The sequence below is a fragment of the Clarias gariepinus genome, chromosome 23 (assembly GCF_024256425.1).
Source record: "Clarias gariepinus isolate MV-2021 ecotype Netherlands chromosome 23, CGAR_prim_01v2, whole genome shotgun sequence".
In the NCBI taxonomy this organism is placed as follows: Eukaryota; Metazoa; Chordata; class Actinopteri; order Siluriformes; family Clariidae; genus Clarias; species Clarias gariepinus.
The window spans coordinates 18,303,177-18,329,514 of NC_071122.1; the positions used below are offsets into that span (position 1 = coordinate 18,303,177).

The 26,338-nt window shown below is 37.5% G+C and overlaps 1 protein-coding gene across 2 annotated transcripts in view; it reads left to right on the forward strand.

Annotated features, from left to right (window-relative positions):
- Nucleotides 1-23,926, forward strand: part of mapkapk2a (MAPK activated protein kinase 2a) — a 42,494-nt gene extending 18,568 nt beyond the window's left edge. Inside the window, exons 2-10 of one of the 2 annotated variants that reach the window (XM_053484389.1) lie at nucleotides 15,536-15,675; nucleotides 21,401-21,465; nucleotides 21,557-21,636; nucleotides 21,747-21,873; nucleotides 22,001-22,076; nucleotides 22,274-22,398; nucleotides 22,540-22,625; nucleotides 22,719-22,799; nucleotides 23,085-23,926. In XM_053484389.1, the coding sequence (XP_053340364.1) occupies nucleotides 15,536-15,675; nucleotides 21,401-21,465; nucleotides 21,557-21,636; nucleotides 21,747-21,873; nucleotides 22,001-22,076; nucleotides 22,274-22,398; nucleotides 22,540-22,625; nucleotides 22,719-22,799; nucleotides 23,085-23,231 (927 nt within the window). In that variant the 3' untranslated portion in view covers nucleotides 23,232-23,926. The remainder of the gene's footprint in view (nucleotides 1-15,535; nucleotides 15,676-21,400; nucleotides 21,466-21,556; nucleotides 21,637-21,746; nucleotides 21,874-22,000; nucleotides 22,077-22,273; nucleotides 22,399-22,539; nucleotides 22,626-22,718; nucleotides 22,800-23,084) is intronic. The other variant, XM_053484390.1, reaches the window with a different exon arrangement.
- Nucleotides 23,927-26,338: the final 2,412 nt, after the last annotated feature.

The following is a 26,338-nucleotide window of genomic DNA, read 5'->3' on the forward strand; positions in this document are numbered from 1 at the left end:
CACTTCTGTTTGGCTCATGGATTACATAAATTGTCTGAATAGCGAATTACATTTTTTGAAAAAAATCACTAAATACCTTAGTACTTAAATGGTGGACCTAACACGTTAGATTACTCGTTACATAAAAAAAGTTATCAAAGTACTCGAACCTGTTACAGTCAACACTGGTAATAAGTCACCTAAAACCTGGTGTGTACAATTTAATGGCTTCCATTATCCATAATTTTTCCTCAAATGATTATTTTCTAATTTCAGAGCCAATTGTATGTCAAAGTCAATGAACAGCAAAGAAAAATAAACAAATGAGTAGGTTATGGATATGACACCGCAAAATGTCTTAAACTAGCTTTTATATACTATATATTATACTATATATTATATACTAACTTTATATCTACTATTATTTTTTATAGCACTTTGTTCTCTCCTTAATTGCCAAATGCTTTGTTTTATATGCCAATTTTAAGCGCGCTTTCAGCCTACATGCCTCTCAGGTAATGTAATGTGTCTGTGTGTGTTTTTTATTTACTAATTATTTAATCTGTTCGAAACAATAACTAAGAAGCAAATGAACCACTAGTGTCAGTTTTGCTTTAATTCAGGTTTAGTGTCCCAGGTCGCCTGGATTTATAACGCCGTGTCCAACATTAACGTTATAAATGCTAATATTTGTAGCAAGGTATTTTACGTCTGTGTATCTATCGGTGACTGGAAGGGTGTGTTATTTTGTTTTTTTTATTATTTGGCAACATTTCAGAGAGTTCGAGTTTCCTCTGGGAGGGTAAAGGAGGCTACGCCTCGCGCTTCATAGGCGATGGCCTCCTGCCAGTTCCGCCCTCTCTCACACCACATTACGTGACGCCTGATTCAAATTCCAACTCAAGTTATGCCACCTGGCTTACTCCCTCATTGCAATCAGGAGAAATATGTGTCAGCTTTATAAGGTACCCCATCTCTAACCACTTCATTCACGTGAAATTTCCAGCAGTCGGTTTTCTTTTCATTTTCCTATTGCTTGTTTTCTGTGGTCATGCTTTAAAGCTGCATTAGTCTGATATGAGCAAGTGTGCACTTGCACTGTGTGACCTTCCCATGACGCAGTTGTTCAGAAGGCATGCACCAAGCTCTACTGCAGTGTTTAACTGCCGAGCAGCTGAACAACAAACATGCAATAGATAGCACAAGCTCTCTTCCTCTGCTTCCCCGCAGACCTATTTATAATGCACCATTACTGTCTCTGAGACCAGGATGAGACAGTTACAGTTTTCGTCTTTGCTGCATGGTTATGTGTGTAGTCCATGTGTTTTGTCAACAATTTGAATATTTAATAAAAATGCATTCTGAAATGTGTATAAAACTCTTCCTTGTAAGAAAAAAAACTAAACAAAAGGAAACTGATATTACAAAGAAAGAGCAATTAAGCAATATAATACTTTTTCTAGGCATGCCTGTTGTGTAATAGTTTTGGTGGAAGTTTGTAGTAATTGATTGATTCATGCAGAGACAGGCAGAGAGATACTCTTGTAATAATTTTGTTACCCTATCGTTCGATGTAAATGTACAAAGTTATATTTCAGAACATGAGATCATGTTGCTATGAGCTGAGAGAAAGCGGGGATGTTTATTAGATTCCGTCCACACGAAGCCGGTGCGTTCCCTATCCGAAATTTTTTTTCCGTGAACGCGGCGTCATCTCAAGAAATATCTGCGTACACACGAAACCACTGAAAACGGTGTAGTATATATGCCAGACCAGTATGGGGCGCTGTAATTCTGCCATAGAGATACACGGAGAAGAAGACTTTGAGCATGCGCATAACCTTGCGTGCTGTATACGAACCAAGATTGTGTTGTCCATTATCGCTTGTTGCTCATAACAGTTGCATAGAAGCAATAGATTTTGCTGTAATAAAGCTAGTAGGCTTTGTAGCAACACGAACACAATCATGTAGTCCGCCATTATTGTTGTTGCTGTTATGTGTGACACAGCCGACACGTGATGTGATGACATCATTGTTTCACAAAATATACGGATTGGCCGTACACACGAAGACGCAAGGGTGTCGTTTTCAGATTTATCTACTTTGGGACCAGGTTTCAAAAAATAGCAGTTTCAGTCTCCTAAAACGCCGGATCCGTGTGGACGAAACGCCAATATGATAAAAAATGTATACGTATACAGCAAAACGCGTCTCCGTGTGGACAGGCCCTTAAAAAGGCTGGCATGCTGTGCTAGAAGTACCTTGAAAGAGATCCTTCGTGACAAACTAAGGATAACATATAATTAACCACATGGTTCTAAGAAAGTGCCACAGCAGTTTGCAAACTCTTATTGTTAAAGATATTAATGATAATCACACATTTGTACAGTTTATATCCCATCATTCACTGTCACTTTAAAAGTGCATCTAAGGAACCTTGTAAAAAACCTTGTTTTTTTGGCCAAGGCCATATATTTATACTATTTATGCAATATTTAGTTATCCATTTTTATTGTTTATTTATTTGTTTATTTGTTTATTTATTTTTATATTCATTTCACTACTTTTTACATCCCTTAGATTATACCTATAACTTAATATTATATTGGTTTGCATAAATTGGTTGAATGTTTGATCTGTATCTGGCATGAAATAGCCTGTAAAGCTGATGACAATAAACCCGAATACAAACAAATTTACTGTAATTTCACACATGCATACACTGAAAATTTACAACATACACATTTCATCTTTTTGTTTTGAATTTGCACTGTATATAGCATCATGTACAAACTTTCATTAACCTTTCTCGCTTTTTTCCCTTTGTTTTCACTTTCTCAATTATGATTTTTCTTTGTTATGTATCATGTTGTTTAACTTAAAATTCATTTATCAGATAAAGTAGATTCATATGGCGTGCATTGATCGCAGTCCCAACTAGAACATTTGTAATTAGTGTCAGAAAAAAAGGTATTGCATGTCTGTTCACAACAGTTGGATTTGAGAATTAAGCCACACTGTGGTTAAAAAATAAATAAATAAATAAAACTTTATATTGCATGATTTTCTAAGACATAAAGTTAAACCTTGGATTGTGAGGATAATTCATTTCGGAAACGTGCTCGTACATTAAAGTGAATTTCCCCATAAAAAATTATGGAAACTTGGATGATTTGTTCCACAACTCAGAAAATTCACATTTTCATATAAAAATAATTAATACAAAATATAAAGTAAAAATAAAACAAATAAACTTGTACTTTCCCCCCTCGTAGCTTGTATGAGGGACACGAGTGTGAGAAGGATAGCACAGAACGCAGTGATAACCCCCTTCTTCTCTCTCACGTCACTGCTATCTGTTGCGACTCTTACAAAGAACCTCTCCAGCACTTGCTTTTGCCTCCTTTTGAGGATTTCGTGGAAACCTGACGGTGCATTGTCGTTAAACAGATTTATTTCCTGCAGTCTTCTTAACCTTTTTTTTTTTTTTCTTTTCAGAGGCCGTTGTAGCAGTAAATTTTACTAAAGAACAGTTGTTAGACTTGGGAACAAAATTAAAAAATGCTTTACATGCTATACGAGTGGCGCACGGCCCCTGAGACCGAGTATGAAAGATGATCTACAGTCACACAGCCTGCAACAGACAACCACCATTGGCTCTGTTAAGATCATGTGACAGTCGGCAGACAAAGCACATACGTACTGCTCTTAGTGCAAAACCTCGCTCAGTTATCAAAGTTGAAACTTAAATATTTTTGCTCGTCTTGCAAAACAGTTGCAAACTAAGTTTCTCGCGATCCAAAGTTTTACTGTACGCCATATGTATCAGGATATACATACGAGAGTTTACTAACAATTTCTGAGCAAATAAACTGTTTGATACTTTGTCTATTATGTTTTTAATGCAAAACAATAATTTTTTAAAAACTAGTAGTACCAAATGTCAGTTTTTCTTAAAGTTAAACTCTTATTTAGTTGGCTTAGCAACATGCTTTTTTTAAGGCTCATTGTTTGTGAAATTACATTACTGTAAGACACACAAGTTTAATTTTTTTCTTGAGGTTGCAAAGTGACTATTTGTTGCTTCCTTGTTCGAGGTTTCTCTATGGTGAAGAAAGAAGCATGTCTTGACATGTTAGACACAGTTCTTGACAGAGACAGAATTTCTTTCAGTATGTGAGACAGTGTCTGACTTCTAGTAAATTAAAGTACTCTAAATTGGAAATAAACTGTAAATAAAATTGAAACTGCAATGAACAAAAGGTTTGGCTTGGATGCGCCGTTGCTGCAGATCACACGCAGGTTTTAGATGTTCTGGCAGCAAACCATTCTCATTAGTGAGAGTAAGCGAGGAAGGCACAAAGACTGGCTCAAGGACTGGTAGTGCCTGTCAAGCAATGTGTTGATGACCTCAGCTGCAAAATATATAAACACACACCGCAACAAACACGTTGTCTTATTTATGTATGCATAAACAAAGGGTGTAGTGTGACCACATGATTTGCGTTTTCTAATATTAAATCAAGTAAATTCCACTTTTGCTTTGTTTCCCCCCATGAGTATTTATTTTTTGTTAATTTTAAATACATCACGTTTTCTATAAAGGTTTTGTCAAAAAGATGATCAATACATTTTTATATGTCGGTTATGTCAACAAAAAAAAAAACTAAATAAAATGTAGAGCAATCCTCGCGCATGCCTTGGCTGTGTTTTGCGTGTGCTGTGTTTTTAGCTTTTATATCTAATTTGATCCGTTCCAGAGTACACTATTGTTCTCAAAATCGCCTTTTCCAGCAGATGATTGTATTTTCGCTGATCAAAATGAATCAAATTTAAGGTCGTGTGTTCTCGAAAATGATTACTGGCAACATCCCCTTAAGCAAGAAGAGATAGTGATACTCTTAAGTTGATTATCGTGATAGTGTGTTTATAACTTTTTTTTTTTTTTTTTTTTGTACTCAGTGAGTGTCATTAATACACTATAACACTACAACACCAGGATTCATTATGTCTGCTGTAAGACATCAACTCTCTTTCATGGTTCACACATAATTATTTTTTTACTGTCAGAACAAATGTAATGAGTATTTCTTGGGACCATCGCAATGGTCATAAAGCGCTTCTCAGCAAATAATCTGAAGTTTTAAGGCTTTTAAGTGGCTTAAAAAGTGCGTTGGCGAGTGACGGAACGTTAAAATGTTTTTGTCGGAGTAGTTAAAAAAAATTCAATTGAGGGAAGTAAACTAATGATGTTATTAGAGGTGAATGGGATACTTTTACTTTGAAGTTTAGAATAGCACCCCCTGCTGGACGGAGTGGAGAGGACGTTCTAGCAGAGCTTCTTTGGTGATGGGCATGGAGAGCAAGCGACTCAGAGCTGTCAGATTCTTTCCGCTGCCTGTCATGCATAGCTGCGTGGTATAGTATACTAAGCTTTTGTCACATCCTTTTTATGGTAAAGGGCTGCTCACAAGTACTTCCTACTGTACTTGGTGTGCAAAGATGCGTGCAAAGAGTTCTAGTAATTTCACTCAAAAACATTTAAATGCCAGGTCGACTGCCATGTGACCCAAGTCGTGTGATTAATTTGATGAAGTGTTAAGTGAAGACATCAGGCATGACTAAAAAAATTAATGGGTATCGCTAAATCTAATGAACAATATATACTGTATGATGAATTTGACAGTAAAGCTGATGTATTTTCCCAGATTTTATTTGTTTACACACAAAAGGTGTTTGTGTGATAATAGGTAAACTGCTATCTTTTCTTATATATGATTGATGTATAATATTAATATGTGGTATTTTTTGGTGTGTGTTATGCTTATGCAGATCACCATGATAAACGAAAAAAAAAAAAGCAAATATATATTATGACAAAAACAGTACAGTTAATAAACGGTTATACTTGGATTTAAAAAAAATATATATACAGTATTTAAATAAAAAGTATTACCTTATCATGGTACCACGGTAAATGTGTAATGTATGTGTGTACACCGCCTCACTGTAGACAGTGTTTATATTGTTATAATGCAGATTCTCATCTCTGATTCCCAAAACAAAGGTTGCTGCAGACTCCTGCAAAAGGGGTTGATTCGCTCGCAAAATGGAGGAACAGTTCTTTGCGGATCCATACGGTTAAACACGCTCTCCACAAGTAGGAGCATCAGGCGGTGTAAGAACGGGGGAATGGTACGGGAAGGAATCGTTTTGCCACCATACACAACCACTTCCGTAGAAAACTACTCAATTAATACTTTTATTGAGAGACTTATTTTTAACAACAAGCTCCACAGTACAACTTCCGTTTCACTACTGGAGTTTTTCGTCTCATCGACAAACGCACATGCGCATTCGAGATGCACGAGTTTCAGTACTGTATATTTTGGCGCGTATCGTATCTCTTTGGGAAACCTTACAGTAATATAAGTAAGTTTTGCCCTCAAAAGAAAGTAAAACAACATCTGACTAAAAAAACAAACAAAAGAAACAAAAAAAGATAAGCTATATTCATAATTTGTAAACCCCATCGGGCTTAAGATATTATTTGCAAATCATATCAAACCTAGAGCGAAGTAGATATAGTGCAGGATGTGTTACAGTGAAGCTACTGTAACTGCATTTAGACGAAGCGCATGCTCATGTGTAAGGTTAGTAGTACAATCGGTAGTGATTTTACAGTAAACTCGTACTGCTTCCAATCTGGCAAGCGTGGACTTGATGTGCAAAGCTATATTGCCAGCTGGGTCTTCACTTCCTGATTAGCACCATGTCTGTGTGCTGTTTTCATTCATGTGTACACTACATCTGAGGTGATGTTTACAAGGTCTTTTTTGTGTTTACCAAATATAAGACCTTGCAGCTTTTGTCTTAATGAGGACAATGTGTTGGACCACATCACTGCTTAAACTTGTGGGGAAATAAAATGCCCTGGTGTGGTGATGCATTAACTAGTCTTTAAACTTCAATGGCTAGAGAGCGTGTGTGTGTGTGTGGTTGTTTAATATCTAAGGGCAACATTTAAAATGCACAAAATGCACAGAAAAGTTTAATTAAAATTGATTGCCGCTCGTTGAATAAAAAAAAAAAGGGTTTATGAAATATTGCTGCCTTTATGAGTTTTTTAAAACTTTTTTGACTGACAAAAGTTTGTTTTAAATGTTTTTGTCAAATTTAGATTTTCCTCTGGTTTTTATCACCGGAGTGATCCCTCAGCATGTCACTTCCAAAAGCTTTTCTTGGGTAAAAAGAACTGTATTAGACCTTTTCTTTCTTTAATAGTTTCTTTATTCAGGATTTAATGAGCATCTTAGTAGGGACTACACTTGTCTGTGACCCCCGAAAAAACATGCCAGGTTGTGAATAGTGAGTATAAAGTTACAAGAATTACGTACAACTTTAGTGCCATAGTTTATAGCCACATACTCTTATTTGAGATTTAAGAATTGTAATGGTGCAGTGACGCGGAATGCCATTGTCCATAAACGGCTGTACTGATTTCTACACTTTCTTTTTTCCATAAAAAAAATAGTTTTTTTTTTTTTTTTTTTTCACTTAAACCACATTTTAAAAGGTCAGTGAATACATCTGCTTTTTGACTATACGTTTTTCGACAGCTTTAAGTTTGTTGCACTACTAATGTATTTTACAGACTTCCTAATAGCCATCCAGCAGCTGATTGGTGCGTCTCAATGTTTTGTAAATGTTTTTTGCATTCATGATGCAATGAGCGACTACTTGAAACAACGTTTCGTACCGATTGTTCAGCACTTCTATAAATATTTGGTGATTTTTTTTTTTTGAGTACATGATCTACGTTTTAGTGACTTAATCAAGTAGGTAGATTGAATCGTGTCATTTGATGTACAACAGGAGTTCTTATTAAATCCATATCTTAAAATGGCAGATTCCAAATGTAATCAGTACTCATAAAAAATGTAAAAGAAAAACAACAAGCAAGCATCAGAGCTAAAGACCAGCTAAAGGTTTAGGGAAGGCCACACTTAATATCAATAAGAAGTGAGGCTGCATGATTTGATAAAAAAAAAAAAACGAACTAATTAAATAAATAAAAAATCACATTGTGATTTATTAAGAAACATATCGAGATTGCGATTTAAACTGCGATATTCAACTGTTAAATGTGCCGTTTTGTATTACAACATATTTATTTTTCTAGGCTAACATCAAATAATGGGACAAATGGACTCATTAAGACGAAGTTTATTTATCTGATATTTTATTTGATATTGATTCATCACCTCAGAATTATAACAAAAAATACTTTAACTATTGTCAATCTCTAAATGAAAGACAGAAAGACAGTTTCTATCACCAGACTATCAGGGTTCTTAACTTGAATGGATAGGCTGAGGGATATACAGGGTGGGACATTTATGTGAATACACCTTAATAAAATGGGAATGGTTGGTGATATTAACTTCCTGTTTGTGGCACATTAGTATATGTGAGAGAGAAACCTTTTCAAGATGGGTGGTGACCATGGTGGCCATTTTGAAGTCGGCCATTTTGGATCCAACCTTTGTTTTTTCAATAGGAAAAGGGTCATTTGACACATCAAAATTATTGGGAATTTCACAAGAAAAACAATGGTATGCTTGGTTTTAACGTAACTTTATTCTTTTAGAGTTATTTACAAGTTATAGACCACTTATAAAATGTGTTATAAATGTGTTATAAAATGTGTTCAATGTGCTAGCATTTCTCCTGCGTTGTTGCTATTAATGTGTGAAGAGTGGGCAGCACATTTTATAACACATTTTATAACACATTTTATAACACATTTTTATAAAATCACCATGTTTCAAAGGCGTAAAAAAAAAAGAATGTTTCGGACACTAAAAACCTTGTTTTAAACAATGGCTGCATTGGGACACCTCTAACTTTATTTATTGACATTGTGCAAGACAAATATAATGTACAATCATGTGAAGGTTTAGTGTACAGTATATGACCATGTGTAATAACACACTCTCACTCTTTAAAACTTAAAACGTGAAATAAATTACAGCCCTCATATTGTGATTAAGATTTTTACAGTATGTGATTATTTATGCAGCACTAATAAGAAGCCTTAAGTCTACTAATCTAAAACATTAAAAAATTATTGCAAAAAATTTCATAAATCTATATAATTTATGATTAACAAATCAAACTAAGAGTGACCGTATAGATACAGTGCCTTCTAGATGTTGTACCATATCTAAGACTTTAAAGTGAGTTCAAGCATGTTTGACCTTTCTGGGCTTTACAATGGATGAATGATTTTTCATTTTCATCTTGATCATACTGCATCATTCGAAGGTAAATTCATTGTCAGAGTAGGATGATCAGTTTACCTTCTACTATTTGGCAGAAAGCATTATTCAAGAAGCATGCCTCAGTCCTCTATTTACTTTTAGGGTGTTTTTGTGCTTGTTGTAAATGCAGCTCCAGTCCAAACTTGGGTTTAATTCTTTTTCTTTTGTAGAAAGTCTGGTTTGTCATATTAAAAAAGAAAAAAGACATGTTATTTGGTTCATTCATGTTTATTCTATTAATACAATTTATTTGACTTTAAGAGAACAATCAGTGGTTTGCTTTCTATTTCGCAGTCCCTTGTTTTAGGCGCTATGTATTATCAGCAAGAAGTTCTCTATCGTTCAACAATTGTGAAACCTCAAAAGGGAAGTAACCTGGCATGTTTCCGATCACATCCTTCGCTGTGTGAGACAAGCTCCCTTTTATAAATGGTTGCAAGCCACACCTAAATATACATGAAGCCAGCTCCAGATGACGAAAAGAATCAGTTCCTCAAACTGCACACGGACTTAAACGCCTTCAAGCATGACCAGACATAATCAATCTTTAAGCGAAAACAGATGCAGAGGGTGTGTGTGCAATGGAAACCCTTTGAAATGCTTGACAGCTTAATCTTTACACCTATTTGCTTCTGCTCGTGAGAATACCACACCTTTCTTGATTTTATTACAAAAGGGGCGCTAATAAAATAAATGTGTCGCTGTCGATGCAGGAAGGGGTGGGCATCTACTCTGACAAAGGACTTTGTGTAATGAAGAAAGGTCTTCAGAAGGGGGAGCCAAAACCATATATAATCTGATTGTTGAGGCTTTTACTAGTATAGTCAACACTATAATCAAAACTTACTCCATAATGTCTGCTTAATGCCTGTTAGTCCAGACAGCGTACTACAACGTCGCGTTATTAACTGCTTTAATGGTCTTTTAGTTGCATTTATTTACACATTTATTATTTAACACACAAAATTTCCTGCATAGTTAAAATAGTCTTAACACCCAAAATCTTTTTTTCTGTGACCGTAACCTTGGTTTAAAAAAGAAATAAGAAAAAATTGGAAGATCAAAATATTTTAAGTTTATCCAAGATCAAGTGCTAAGCGCATTGTGTTTTAAACATGTCGTTAGGTGTCAAAGAAATCTTGTACTTAATTAGATTTAATTTTAGCATTAAATAAATAGAGATTGTGATTATTTGTTGTTGCAATTAATGCATCACCACACTGAATCCAAAATCTATAAAAAAAAAAAATTATGATTAAATTTGAGGTGGTAAAATGGTGCAGTTCCTCTGTAATCATGAAGATGGCAGCATCCGCTGTGGTAGGAGGAAATTATTTGTTGATTTTGTTTAGAATTGTAACAATGAGGTTCTCTTTGGGAGTGACAAGGATGGATAGGATTAAGAATGAGTTTATCAGAGGGACAACCCACGTTAGATGTTTTGGAGATAAAGTTAGAGAGGCCAGATTGAGGTGGTTTGGACATGTTCAGAGGAGAGATTGTGAATATATCGGTAGAAGGATGCTGAGGTTGGAACTGCCAGGCAGGAGGTCTAGAGGAAGACCAAAGAGGAGATTAATGGATGCAGTGAGAGAGGACATGAAGTTAGTTGGTGTGAGAGAAGAGGATGCAGAGGATAGGGTTAGATGGAGGCAGATGATTCGCTGTGGCGACCCCTGAAAGGGAACAGCCGAAAGACAAAGAAGAAGAAGTTTAGAATTGTAACAATCTGGGGAAAATGTTAACATTGTATGTGTACCTTTTGGAATTTCATGGCTTTCTGCATTAATTTGTCAAAATATTTGTTTGGATCTTGTATTGCAAATAGTGTGCCTAAAATAATAACAACAAAGCAAGTTATGATCTTTCATGTCTTTATTGAGAACAACCATAAAAACCTTATATTGCTAGTAGAAGTAGTATGTGAATCCTTGAGTTAATGAACTCAAAAAGCTAATTGGAGTAAGGTGTTGGCACACCTGTTAAGAAAATGAGTTCGGAGGTGTGGAATATAGCTACTTTGACTGACTGATTAAAAAAGAAAAAAGACAAATTGTTTGAGTTTGCTCCGCATTAAAAAAACAAAACAAAAAACGCTTATGTAAGCCATGCCTCACCAACAAAAGCTTTCAGAAGATCTATGCTGGAAAAGGTTACAAACTGATTTACTCATTTTAAATTTACCCGTCTGAAGATAATTTACAAATAAAGACTCTTTGGGACTGTGGCTATTCTACCAATAAGTGGACACTTGGTCAGGATGACCTAAAGAGTACAACGAAGACTCATAAATAAAGTAAACAACCCTGAGTGATGGACACAGATTTGAGGGCATCATCGAAACTGTCTCTTATCTGTGTTCATACGAGTCTACAAGACGTAAAACATAGAACAAGCAGGGTGTACATTTCAGGACGCCACAAAGGAAGCCGCTGCTTACTAAAACGAGCCTTTGCAAAAGAGCGCATTGACACTCCGCAGCGGTGTAGGTTAAATGTTTTGTGCACTGATTAAACTAAGATTGAACTATTCGAAAGAACAAGTAGCGCCCTTTTTACGCCAAATGTAGTGCTGCGTGCACACTTTTGATTTGTTTGGCTTAATTTGATTAGTCACATGATTTTAAAATAGGTCACTTGAATAGTGCAGGAGTTGTGGCAACAGGAGTATGGCTCCGCTGTGTATTGTCCGCTGTCCCACTTTGTCGTGTTTTTTATTAATTGCTGTGTTTATTTTAATTGTCTATTATGATGTGTCATCTCTGCTGGTATACGATCGCCTGACACTGTTAAAGATAAAGGCTACTATGAACAACTTGCCTGAGTGTACTAACAGTGGACATTCTAAGACACCGCCACCTTTTCTAGCAGCTGTACCTGTCCGTCTATGGCGTCCTGTTTGCAACAAGAGGCGCAAGAGATGTGGAAAGAAAGGAGGTATCCTCATTAAACTGAAAGCCTACCTGGCCTCCTGTGTGGATTATCCGGGCCTTGCTTCAAATGGAGTATCTACTGAATACAGGAATTTTAACCTGCGTCGCTCTCAGGAGTACAGCTATCGGTGGCTCAGAGCAGCTATTCCAAATGATGGGTGCTCGCTTCCGTGTCGCCAGCCGGTGAGGATCCAGGCACAGGGCTGTGTACAGGGAAATCTCCGCCCACTCAGTCGAGCCCAAAAGCAAAGCTGTAAGGCGGTACGCACTGCCTTGTTGAACACTCGATCACTCACAAATAAGACATTCATTTTGAACGATCTGATCTCCACTCGCGATTTTATTTTGCTCACGAAAACTTGGCTAAAACAAGGTGATAACAGCGCCTTCTCCGAGCTCCTCCCTCGTTGCTATTCCTTCCTGAGTATGCAGCGAGTGTCGCTTCGTGGTGGAGGACTGGCTGCGGTTTTCAAAAAAAATTCAGCTGCAGTTTAATCCCATGTAAAAGCTACAATAGCTTTGAGCTACAACTGGTTTTGATTGTTTGCACGTCCTGTACTGTGTGCTATTGTTTATCGTCCACCTAAATACAATAAGGACTTTATCTCTAAGTTTTTAGAGTTACTCTCTGAATTAATCTCAAAATATGACGGTTTACTCATTTGTGGAGATTTTAATATTCATGTCTGTTGTCCATCCAGCCAACTGGTAAATGACAATCAAAGTCTTTTAAACTCATTTGACCTGACCCAATCAGTAAATTACCCTACACATCAGCATGGCCACACACTGGATCTGGTTATTTCACATGGACTTCCAGTATCATTCATCTCAGAAATAATTGATATCTGTATTTCGGACCACTTCCCTGTTATCTTTAATTTTACTGCCTCACTATCTGCTATGAAATCTTTTACTCCAGCCTGCCGCCGCCGCCGCACCATTACGTCCACCACAGCTGGAGTATTTGCTGATGCATTCATGAACACTAGTTTTTACATTCAGGACGAGTTAGCCTCCACCCCTTGTGCCCAGAGGATTTTATCTCCAACCTCTACTCCACCTGCTCAGGGATTTTGGACTCCATTGCACCTTACAAGGACAAACCCATGAAAACCAAACCTGACCCTTGGCTTAATGATACTACACGTGCCCTTAGGCAGCACTGCAGACAAGCCGAGCGCAGATGGAAGAGGGACAGATTACAAGCATCACTGGGTATACTGCGTGACAGTCTTTCTGATTATCAAAATGCAGTTAAAGAAGCTAAATGTATGTACTTGGCGAACGTAATCTCCACCAACTTGTAATCATCCTAGGGTGTTATTCAATAAAATTCTGTCAGTTACAAATCCATTGTGTAATGTTCCGAAACGGGTATCAAGGTCATTCTTTGATGAATTTCTAAATCATTTTATTAATAAGATGACCTCTGTTAGGCAGAATATTAATGTCACTTCAAATGGTCTTGATATATATTCTTCTTCTTCTACGCCCTCATCTGTGTTTAACAAATTTGAGCCAGTGTCCCTATCTCTTCTCTCTGAAGTGGTCCAGCGGTTATCCCCAACTAACTGTCCTCTGGACATTATTCCATCTCGTCCTGCTGAAGCAGGTTTTTAACACAGTGGGTCCATGTCTCCTCTCTCTTATAAACAGTTGCCTCAGTTCAGGGTTTGTCCCAGATGTTTTTAAGCACGCTGTGGTCAGGCCTCTTCTTAAGAAATCCAATCTTGATCCTACAGTATTCTCTAATTTTAGACCAGTATCTCATTTATCCTTTCTATCTAAGGTCTTAGAAAAAGTTGTCTGTATCCAGTTGCAGTCCTTTCTAGAAAAAAAAAATCATGTTCTTGAGAAATTCCAATCTGGTTTTAGAACTCGTCACAGCACTGAATCCGCTCTCCTGAAGGTACCGAATGATATCCTCCTATCCCTTGATTCCAAAAAACCTCTGCTGCTCGTGATGTTGGACCTCACTGCAGCCTTTGATACTGTTGACCACTCAACTCTCCTGACACGTCTGGCACAAGAAATTGGCCTTCAAGGTCCTGTACTACAATGGTTTCTCATTTGAGCCATGCAGTCAAAAATTTGGGGGTGACTTTGGACAGCAGTTTAAACTTTCAGACTCACATTGACTCTGTTGTCAGGGCAGGATTTTTTCATCTTCGTTTTCTTGCAAAGGTCAAACCCTTTCTGAATCGGAGCGACCTGGAGAAAGCCATTCATGCTTTTATTAGTTTGCGGCTAGACTATTGCAACGCACTTTATGTGGGAATCACTCAAGCTCGTTTACATCATCTGCAACTTGTGCAGAATGCTGCGGCTCGTATGCTGACCAATAATCGTAAAAATGATCACATCAGACCAATCTTGTATTCCCTTCACTGGCTTCCGGTACAGTTCCGGATTCAGTTTAAACTTTTGGTGTTTGTTTTAAATGCAAATAAATGGTCTGGCACTGTCCTACTTGTGTAAGACAATAAGTTTTTATCACAAAGTAGAGCCTTACGTTTTGCAAACCAAAACCTTCTAGTGCTCCCTCGGTCAAGATGCAAACAATGGGGTGATTGCTCCTTTGCAGTGGCTGGTCCTAAACTCTGGGACACCATTCCACCGGAGTTACGCAAAATTACGGACCTCCCTTTGTTTAAAGCACAACTAAAGACCCACTTATTTAGAATGGCTTTTAATATTTTATAATTTTATGCTTTTTTATAATTTTATCATTTTGTTTTATTTATTTTTATTATTATTATTATTACTGTTACTATCATTTTTATTTATAATGTTCGTTCATTTATTTATAACAGTTTTTTTTTTGTTCATGTATTTTTATTTCTATTTTTATTGCTATTTTATTGTCATTTTTAGTTCTGTGAAGCACTTTGGTTCAACTTAGGTTGCGGTAAAGTGCTATATAAATAAATGTTGATTGATTGATGATTTGAGCCTGCTTTGCTGCACCAGGGCACGGCCAACTTGCATTCATTGTGGGGAAGATTTATTCCCCAAGTTTAACAAAATAATTCTTGAGGATAATGTGAAGAAATCTGTACATCAGTTGAACGCTGTGGAAGGACAATGAGCAAAAACACCTTCTTTATCACTCTATTTACAAAATCGTGATTCTTATAGAATACAATCAGTATCTAGGTGATGTGATAAATACAAATTGTTGATTTCCATCTCTATTAATAATGCATTCACTTTTAATTGTTAATGTAAACTTTTTTTTTTACCGCCATTAATGTTAAGCACGCTTGTTAAATGATTTATTTCACTCTCTTCTCCAGATGCTGCAGGACTGTCCCAAAGCCAGGCGAGAGGTAGAGTTGCATTGGCGAGCATCACCCTGTACTCACATTGTGCGTATCATTGATGTATATGAGAACCTCTACCAGGGCCGCAAGTGCTTACTCATCGTCATGGAGTGGTGAGTCATACGTCTGCAACAGTCATTCCTGTGTCTCTATCGCAATGAGTGAATGCACTTAAGACGTGCATCCCCCAACATAAAAACGTGCTCTTGTGGTTGTCCACATTTAATGACATTTAAAATTCGAGATCACCCTGGACTGGCACAGTGCTGATATTGATTCAGTGTGGTCTATCTGCTGGGTGTGCCATACTTCCACCTTACAGCGCTCGGTATATGCACGCTACTTCCATCTCGTATTGCACGCAGTAAAGTAATTTTTCTATCGTTGAATCATTTAGGTACCTGGTTATCATTACAGAATCAACTCATCTCTGGTGCCATGTTGCTGTCAGGAGGTTTCATTATGCCGTCTGTGTAAAACGTGTACTAGCAGGTGTCTCGAGCTGCAGTTTATAGTAAACGCATGATCTGCCAGTGCTGCTAGCTGAGGGGAAAAAACGGGCCCCTCGGTTTAAGCGTATACCAGCGCTAAGCTTCCTGAGTCTGTGACCTCTCCTCCATATTGTACGCACTTTAAACAAGATTAGGTTGTCACGTATGCTTGTTTCACACGCTCTGGAGGTCTGCGACACGACCTGCATAGCTTTAAAAAAAATTCAAAATGTTATTGTGAAAAGTAAAGAACGTCCTATTCCGAGCTTTTTTTCCTTACCCACTTTAGTACGGCCTTTTTGCATGTTTGACGGATCTGATCTTTACCAATGATGCGCAGTCTTTATAACTTACATCAATCATGTAACGCGACGTTAAAGCCACTGAGAGATGAAGAGAAGAACATGGCCGGTGTTACAGTGGCACCTGTCAAGGGGTTTAAGATATTATTCAGCAAATGAACAGCCAGGTGATTTGTTGGAAGCAGGATGAATAGGCAAGCATAGGGTGATGAGTAACTCTGACATGGGGCAAGGTGAGATGGAACGATGACTGTTAATGCAGTAAGACGTGTGATTTGAAGACAGGGTCGGGTGCCCATGTGTGCGTGTGGAGTGAACGCTAGTCCAACTGGTGAAATCCCACAGAATGGCTAATGGCTAATAACGTTGGCTATGACGGAAAGATCAAGTACATGCGTATTGGGGCTGTGTAGTCTCAAAACTGTCATAGTGCCCGTGCTGACCCCTGGCTGTCCACCGTGTGTATCGCTTACCAAGATGTTTTCCTGGAAGAGGACAAGCTGAACCAAGGAGGTGTGATGCTCTGGTGCGTCCTATCCCACCCTGCTGAGAGTGTTTGGCTAATCAGCTCTCTCTAGGCCTCCAGGTGCCAAAGGCTACAGAACCACCCAAAAATCGAGATCGTGATCTCCGGATGATAGGGCGAGCACTTTACCACTGTGCCACTCAGGGGCCTGAACATTAAATACTGACAAGCCATGTCTCTCACTTTTTATTAAATTTTTTTTATATTATTTTGATATTGCTAGACAGCATCCTGGTTGTCTTTGTCTTCCCAATTGCTGTTCCATCCACCCCCACTACACAGGTTGTGACACAGCTCACATTTGTTTAAAATCTTTGTGATCAGCATCTAATTAGTCTTCTTTAATAGGTTTAATCTGTAGTTAAAATAAAGTTTGCTCATTTTGATAACATGCTAAGTGATTTTGTACCAAAAGAAAAACACAAAGGAGTAAGCATTTGTGCTGTTGTGCCATAACTTCCAGTGGTTAATGTGGACAAGAAACATGCATGGATGTGAAGTTTAGTTGTTCCCAACTTCCTTAATTGTTCCTTTTGACGAATTGCGTTGTTTCGAAATTTCCACGCTGTTAAATCGATTTTGGACAGTTGTGTTTGGACGGAAATTTTCAGGATCCACATGGAGAGTATATTCAGATACAATTATTCACTTAATGAGGATTTTTTGCAATTGTGTCCCTTCAGGCTTCCCACATCATTTCCGGGTGCAAAGAGTTACTTAATGTTATGTGTTTCACAACGTATATATGAGGGGTAAAGCGATGATTTATCATCATCACCAGGCATCCTTGCGTGATGGGGGGGCTGGCCATCACGCTGAGTTCTGCGGTTACCCCAATGCAGAGCATGTCTCATATTAAAAGCTCACTATATGCTTGAGTCATCACAAATTTACTGATAAATGAGAAGCCTGTTCAAAGGGAATAAGAAGAACTGGAAACCCCAATGCATAAATTGCTCGCGTGAATATTTTGCTTCCTCCAGACTTTTTGCTTATGCTTCATATATTTATGATAGTCTGACAGTTTCACAGATTACTGTTGACAGTAGTATAATTGCATCTGAAATCTACCGAGATTTCTTTTTTTTTTTTCTTCATGTGAAATTGACGGATGTGGCACGTGTGGTTAAACGGCATGTGCTGCATCATATTAACTGTTTATATGACTCTGTCATGGCAAAAAAAAAATTAAAAATAAAAATAAACCACATTGCTGATTACCCCTCAGTGGTTAACACTCAGTTCTTCTCAGGCTTCCATGAAGCCATCTATTACAGCTTCAAAAAGATTACAAGAAACTCATGAAGTATGACAGGAACAGAATGTGCAGGTCAAAGGAACTAAAGCACTACACAGGTAGAAATGGAAACTGCAAACATTCTCTTTTTAGTGCTTACACACAAATTTCCTCTGTGAACTTACTTTAATACTATCACTGAGCCTTTGATGTGGAACAGTGCTGAAAAACGTTTTAGTGTGCCACTTTAGGGTGACTCTGTCTTTGATGTTGGCAAAATTATGGGCACACGTGCCAGTCATGAAGAGGCCTGGCTTCAGACCTGAGGTTGTGTCTGTTGCCAGGACCTGCGTTATCTTTCATCAAGGCATTACCCTAAACGTTCTGGCATCCGTAGTAAATTGCAAGCAGTAGCTTTAAGATTCTGTAAATTATGACTAATATTGAAAATGGTATAGACTGTAGTCAGTTGATGTTAAGTAGGTCAATTGGAGAAATTTACCTTTTTTTTTTTTTTTTTTTAATGATGATTTAAGTAAAATTTGGTTGCTGTGTCACAGCCCTCTCTCCTGATGGGTCCTGATTTTTGTCTTGGTGACAATATTATGAAAAATATGATGCTTTTTGTTTCTAAGTATTAGCCTCTTAGTTGTCAGGAGCTAATGGATTCTTTGAAGGCCTGACTCTCTGAATAGTGGAAGTATATATATTGTGCTGCCCGGGCAAGGAAGGAGTCGCTTTGTAAGAAGCATTTCAAGATCCTGGAGTGGCCTAGCCAGCCTCCAGATCTCAACCCCAAAGAAAATCTTTGGAGGAAGTTGCAAGTCTATATTGCGCAGCGACACCCCCAAAACATCACTGCTCTAGAGGAGATCTGCATGGAGGAATGGTCCAAAATACTAGCATCAGTGTGTGAACTTAGAAAAAGTTTGACTTCTGTCATTGCCAACAAAGGGTATATAACAAAGTATTGAGGTGAAATTTGGTTATTGACCAAAAACTTATTTTCCACTATAATTTGCAAATAAATTCTTTAAAAATTCTACAATGTGATTTTATGAATTTTTGTTTTTTTATTTTGTCTCTCATAGTTGAAGTATACCTATAATGAAAATTACAGGCCTCTGTTATCTTTTTAGGTGGGAGAACATGCACAATTGGTGGCTGACTAAATACTTTTTTACCCCCACTCTGTGTGTGTGTGTGTATATGTATATATACATCATATATATATATATATATATATATATATATATATATATATATATATATATATATATCTCTACTTTTTATATAACTTGGATTGTTACCCACTAGAGCGTTTTCTTTCTGTTCTGTTTCGAAATATGCTAGGTGACTAAAAATATTTAAATTTACTACTGAGAGTAGTGAAATGTGGTTGGTTTAGGGGTTTTTTTGTGAGGTTTTAGAAAACTGAATCAGTATCCCCATACTATGCATTTCTTTCGTTGTGTTCACTCAATGACAATTTCACTTGAAATCATGTGTTTTAAGGGATGCTGAGGAAAACGAGACTTATCATACAGAGCATACCCAGGATAAATGTTTACTGCAATAGTCCTAAGCTGTTTAAAGGATGTATTCAGGGTTGTATTTTCTTTTGCCCTAGAGATAAGGGTGGCAAAACCTCAATTAATCATCATTCTGTTTATTATATTAAATGAAAGTTTACTTCTGTCGCTTGCAAAGAAATTGCTCTAATATTCAGTCATCATTTACAGGCATGCTGTGTCATCTATTTGTGTCACTCTCTCTGAATGAGCTTAGTAAATTTGATGACCTCATTTCTTTTTAACTGGCAGACTTCCAAGAAGTGCAGCCCACCCAACCACCCCTGGGCTCACACTTTTGAGTGGTTTATGAAACGGAAAACCACAATGTATAAAGTCGAGGATAGGCATTGCACAGGATGACACCCTCATCGGTGTATGTGGCGGATTTTTTATTTTTTTTTGCCTACCTGGGCCTGAGGTTTTCTTAGCTTATTTGAAGAGTTCTTTGAACGTGAGGCTAGAGCTTTGTTGAGCTACAATTTCCCCCTTTAACAGTAAGAGGCAGGCCTAATGGAAGTTCTGAGAACACATGTTTATATTTTTGTTAGTAATTAATGACAGGAATTAAGTTGACCACCCTGTCAATAAAATGTCAACATTGAATGTTCAATTGCAATCATAGAGCCTCTAATTAAAATAATTCAGATTACCAACTGATGTTGTATTGTCTACATTTTATATTTGGCTTCCTTTTTTTTATTGTTCAGCATCTTTCTGGTTTTATTAGCACAACATGAGATCTGTCCAGACTTCTCTATCCCCGGCCACATTCCAAATTCTCCTGGGAGATCCCCACACATTATAAAGCCAGCTGTGTGACTAATTGCTCCTGTGGGCCATGTGCTTGCCCTGGGGTGTACGCGTTATTTAGCCATGCCCAGTACAGCTCTAGCAGGAAGTGACCTATTAGGCCTGTTTGACAGACATCATGTATATGCTATTATTAAGACACTAAGTGTGAGAGGAAGTGTTACTGCGAACATCATCACTCCTGTTACACGCTAGTGGGGAAACCCAGTTGTTCTTTTTTTTTTTTTTGGCACACATACTTTTATACACCTGTGCTCAAGGTAAAATGGAATGTTAATATGCATCAATGTACATTATTTGGACAGACATTTTGCAAAAAAGAATATATATTTTTTTAAGTTTCATTAGCTGGCCCAAGTGTGTCAGCTAACGTAGTTATGTTTGGTAGCCAACTGAGATTATTATTATTATTATTATTATTATTATTATACTTTTAAACTGCATCACTTATCGATTCAACATTCATTTGTTCCAACCGCGGTGGAAACATTCATTTTCGATGTAAACATGGCACAAGTTTCCTTAAAACTTTCCATATATGCAATATATAATACATTTCAAAAATGATTTGGTATTGCATAGGTTCATATTTTAAAAGCATTCTATGTGTGCTTTTGTTTCTTGGTATTTCTTTAAGAGTGACTTAAAACATAAACTGAGTTTTAACAGCCTCAAAGTAATACCTAATAATGATAATACCACAGTGATGCAGATTTACTTCAAAATACAAGGCCGTTGTCAGATAAATGTTTGCAGCTAGAGTGCTTTACAGACAGCGTGGTTAAAATGAAACCTTTGCAATGATGTGCAGATTTGCGTGGTTGGAGCAAACTGTTGTATAATGTGCAGTTCATAGTAATATGTGGTTACATTTTTGTATTTTGCTGGTTTATTGCAGTATGGATGGCGGGGAGCTTTTCAGTCGAATTCAGGACCGAGGTGACCAGGCGTTCACTGAGAGAGGTACAGCATTGTTCTTTTTATTCTTATCCACTTATCTCTCCTGCTTTTCCTTATTCATAGTTATTTACTTTTTCTCTCCATTTTGTTACAGAGGCTTCGGAAATCATGAAGAGCATTGGAGAGGCTATTCTCTACCTGCACTCTATCAATATAGCACACAGAGACGTCAAAGTAAGAGCTTCCATCCTCTTAACCAGTCGTTAACCTTGAACAGTCAGCTGATCTTTCCTTATCAGTTTTGTTGGAGATTTCTTTATATTTGTTTTTTTTGTTTTTTTTAGCCTGAAAATCTGTTGTATACCTCAAAACGACCGAACGGCGTCCTTAAACTCACAGACTTCGGGTTTGCCAAAGAGACGACCACACTCAATTCGCTGGCCACTCCATGTTACACTCCCTATTATGTTGGTAAGAGAAAGGATCTCCAATTGACCGCTTTAAAGTGCAAAGTGTCCCCTCCCCGCCCCCATTCTTTTCAACTAGTTCACTTGTATCCTCTCATTTATAAGTGTAACTGTTTGTCTTCATGTTATAGCACCTGAAGTTCTTGGTCCAGAAAAGTATGACAAATCCTGTGATATGTGGTCTTTGGGTGTCATCATGTATATTCTGTAAGTGAATCTGCCTCATACTGTGTCTTTCGAACATTTCCTGTGTATTCATTTATTTATTTGTTTGTTTATATTCACGTTTGTTTATTTATTTATTTAGGGTGGAGTATTCAGAACTGTTAATTGATTAGTCAGGTATTACATTGTTCATTTTAATTTTTTTTTCTTTTTTTTGTGCATGCATTTGAATCTCTCAGGCTCTGTGGCTACCCACCTTTCTATTCCAATCACGGCCTGGCCATATCACCTGGGATGAAGAGGAGGATTCGAATGGGACAATATGAGTTTCCTAATCCTGAATGGTCCGAAGTCTCGGAAGAAGGTATGCACTCTTCTGTTATTCTTAACGTTGTTTGCTGTTAAAAGCTCTAGTGCTGTATCTGTCTTAAAAAAATACTTTCATTCATTCAAATTAATTTATAATACTGTGATTTGTTTTGTGTGTGTTTTTTTTTCCCCCAAGCCAAACAACTCATCAAGAGGTTGCTAAAGACGGAGCCCTCAATGAGAATAACCATATCAGAGTTTATGTACCATCCCTGGATCAATGTAAGGACATTTGTGTGCGGACTATTGCAAATGTGTGCTGAGTAAAAAAATTTGGATTAAATGAATTAACGTGTGTGCATGTGTGCCGCACAGCAGTCGATGGAAGTGCCACAGACACCCTTGCACACCAGTCGGGTACTGAAAGAGGAAAAAGATGTCTGGGAGGAAGTAAAGGTAAACTATTTTCCCCACCCTTATACTGCCAGTACAGAACCTTTTGTGGAGTGTCTTAAGTGCATGTAGAGTGGCTTCTGAAGTAATTAAATAGCCCTAGTGTCCCAAAGGTTTGGAGCTTTGTTGTAATATATATGCATTAATATGCCAAAGTATTATTATAATGCCTTTTTGTCCTTGTGACACTGCCGTGACTGCATGCCTTATCTCTCATTCATCTTGTACGTTTCCTTTTAAATTTTTCTCACTGATTTTGAAACGTCAATGCATTGCTGTTCACCACAGGAGGAAATGACTAGTGCCTTGGCCACCATGAGAGTAGACTACGAGCAGATCAAAATCAAGACCATTGAGGATTCCTCCAATCCACTGCTAATGAAGAGAAGAAAGAAAGCCAACATGGCCTCTGAAAATCAGGAACCCAACAGCTGAGGGACAGTGTTGGTCTCAAAATGTATCCATCCAAGTGTAGGTTCAGAAAGGTTATGAAAAGGAAGCAATAATTCATTAAAAATGGCAGCGTAAGAGGGAATGGAAATTTAAAACAGATTCAGATCTTATCTTTTACTGTTTTTTTTTTCTTCTTTTTTTCAGCTTTCTTAATAATTGTTTTTATTCCTCAGTCTTTTTAACTATTTAATCACTCTGTCATGGCAAGGCATTTAGAAATTTGGCAGAGCAGGGTTATGTTTTTTCAGAAAAAGCTTACCTCTGTACTCGTTTATATTACTCACTTGGTATTTCGATTTATTGGTGGAAAGACTACAGAAGAGAAGGATTGTTTTGCCTTTTTAGTTTCCCTTCTCCCACCCCCCTCCGCACCTAAATCAAAGCCATTGGTACCTTGGTACTGGTCACATGCACACCTGTCACTGATTGATTAGTTAATTTCCTATCAATTTGTTTTGGATGTGCAAGCCAAGTTTTTCACTCTCTTATAATGGGTTCTTCATTTTTTGCATGTGCATTTTTCTGGTGCTTGTGATAAAACTACCAGAAGAACTTGCGATCTTTCTCACCAAGCACATCCTCCCCCGACTACCCCTCACCACCACCACCACCCCCCACCTCACTCCCCTTTCTCAGAAACACCCCTGCACTTGTATGCATTTCGAATTCTAATCTGAAAAAAAAAAAAAAGAAAAAAATGGTAATGTTATCGTCACTGACATGCAGACAGAGCAGACTTTTTCCTGAAATGACTGGTCGAATGTAGATGAACTCTCTCCCTGACTGTGAAGCTCTTGGAACACCACTCTCACACTGCCTCATAAGGCCCTGTTGTTCAGAGGCTTCGGATTTCTTCAAAACTTCACATTTCGTTTTTAGTGGCCTGAGTTGCTGAGAGTATTCTGCTGGCTCAAAGTGGGATGTCTTTTGACTCCTAACCTCACAGAGGAGACACCAATGAAATGCCTCCCCAGCACGTTTTATACGCCTTTTACCCAATTCATGTTTATTTTAATGCTTTAACCACCCTGTTTGGGTGTTCTGCAGTTTGCCTTGTCAGTGCTATGCATATTATCCACCAGCTTCTTTGTACCTTGGGTCAGTGTTTGTTTCAAATTGTCCAAGGTTATACTGTATGTTTTACACTAATTTTGGCATTCATCAGTAAAATGCACAACCCTTTTTCCGGAAATGATCAGTATGTCAATGGAATGTCTTGTGAATATTTTGTTCTTTTGAATGGTGATGCATTTTTGTTTTTTTGTTTTTTGCCCATGCTAACGAATGAACACTTTGTATAATAATCAGAGAACCGTATCCTCTGACTACAGTCTCCAAGTGTTATGTTTTTTTTATTATTATTACATGTGCCCCTTTGTGGTAGGGATCAGGTTTAAACCACCCAATGCAGCATCTTGTGTAGTATGGTGGTAGAAAGTATCTGTATATTGTACAGGATATCATCCCAGCAAACTGGCATTGCTGTTTTCTGTAGCACTGATGGGCACGATGATTTATCCTTTCTATAATTTTTTTTAAAACCAAATTTTATATACAGATGTATAAAAAATTAATACATGTTAATGTATTGAGTGGAAGCAGTGGACCGCTAGCTAAAAGGGTTTCTGTGCCCCAATTTTCCACCTAGTGTGGAAATAAAAAATTTTTTGCGTCTCCTTGCTAATTAGTTGTTAGCCATTCTCTTTTTATTTCCTCAGTACAGTTTTTTTTTTTTTTTTTTTTTTGTTTTTTTGGACAAAAATGATGTAGAGATTTATCCCAGGCTAACTTTTGCAGCACAGAACCAAAAATGTATTTTCAGTGTTCAGCTGCTGTACTCCAGTCTTGGTTTGCTTCAACTTTTGGATTAAAACACACACAAAAAAAAACAAAAACATCTTGTCCTGTTTTTGAGCTTGTAACATATAGTTTTTTTTAATTGATGATAAATATGCCTATATGCTTATACATTTTTATACCTTAGCCATAACATTCATGACCACCTGCATAATATTAAGTTGGTCCCCACTGTTGCCTCCATAACAGTGATGCGCAGTGTGTTTCGACACCCACCCCAACCAGCCTTAACCTTTTTACACTAGTGGTTTTATCGGATTGCCCCAAACGGTCCTGTTTCCCGTTCGTGTGTCATTAGTCCAGACTACCTGTTGTCTTGCATACAAGAAGTTGAGTCACTTAGTCTTGTTTCTGTGTTGGAGGTGAGGCTTTTTGGTACGAAGCCAAAGTTATATTAAATAAAAAAATATATATTTAAACTGTTTGATTCATATTAGTTTACACCAGTGGATAAATAAGCCACAATTTAAAAAATTAAAAACTATATGACTTTTAAATTGGGTGAGTAACCTAAAAAAAAAAAGCAGAAAGTTGACAAGAATTAGGCTTATCAAAAAAAAAAAAAACTCAAGGACTTCCCTTACTCTTTCTGGTTGTTACACCTTAACGGCTCTCTCTATTGTCTCTTTAAAAACTAGAGTTTTTTGGAGAGGAGAGGACGCTTTGACCTTGGAGGGCTTAAATACAAGGAACTTTCCAACTTACCTTAGACTGAAGATGCTACTTGGATGAGTAGTGAAACGTTTCTACTAAACAAAAGTCGTCCAGTTGACATGACTCAACTGCCAGATAACCCCACCTGGATGACTGAGAATCTTCCCAGACTCAAGTTGAAAAGATTAAAATGAATGTCCTGACATAAGGTAACTCTAAGTCAATAACTATTAAAAGTCCAGCCAAAAGATAATGCACTAGAAAAAGGATTAGGGTGGGAGGGAAGTAACCCAGAGCACTATATCCAGCCAGGAGATTACAGGCAGAGAATCTTCCCTCTGCCCTGCCGACTCAACCCGACTCTGTACAGGTGGGTTTCATCCCAGAATCTTCTTCCAGGTTGCTACAAAGATGCCGAATAGTAAACTTCTAACAATCCACAGCACCCAGTCTCTGGTCGCGAGTCTTCTTCAATGCCGATTCCAACTAAATCACATTGTTCTTCCTCCATCCCTTACAGCCAGGCTTCTCCTTCTGAAACACACATCATGTTCCCACTCTTACAGCTAGGCTATCAT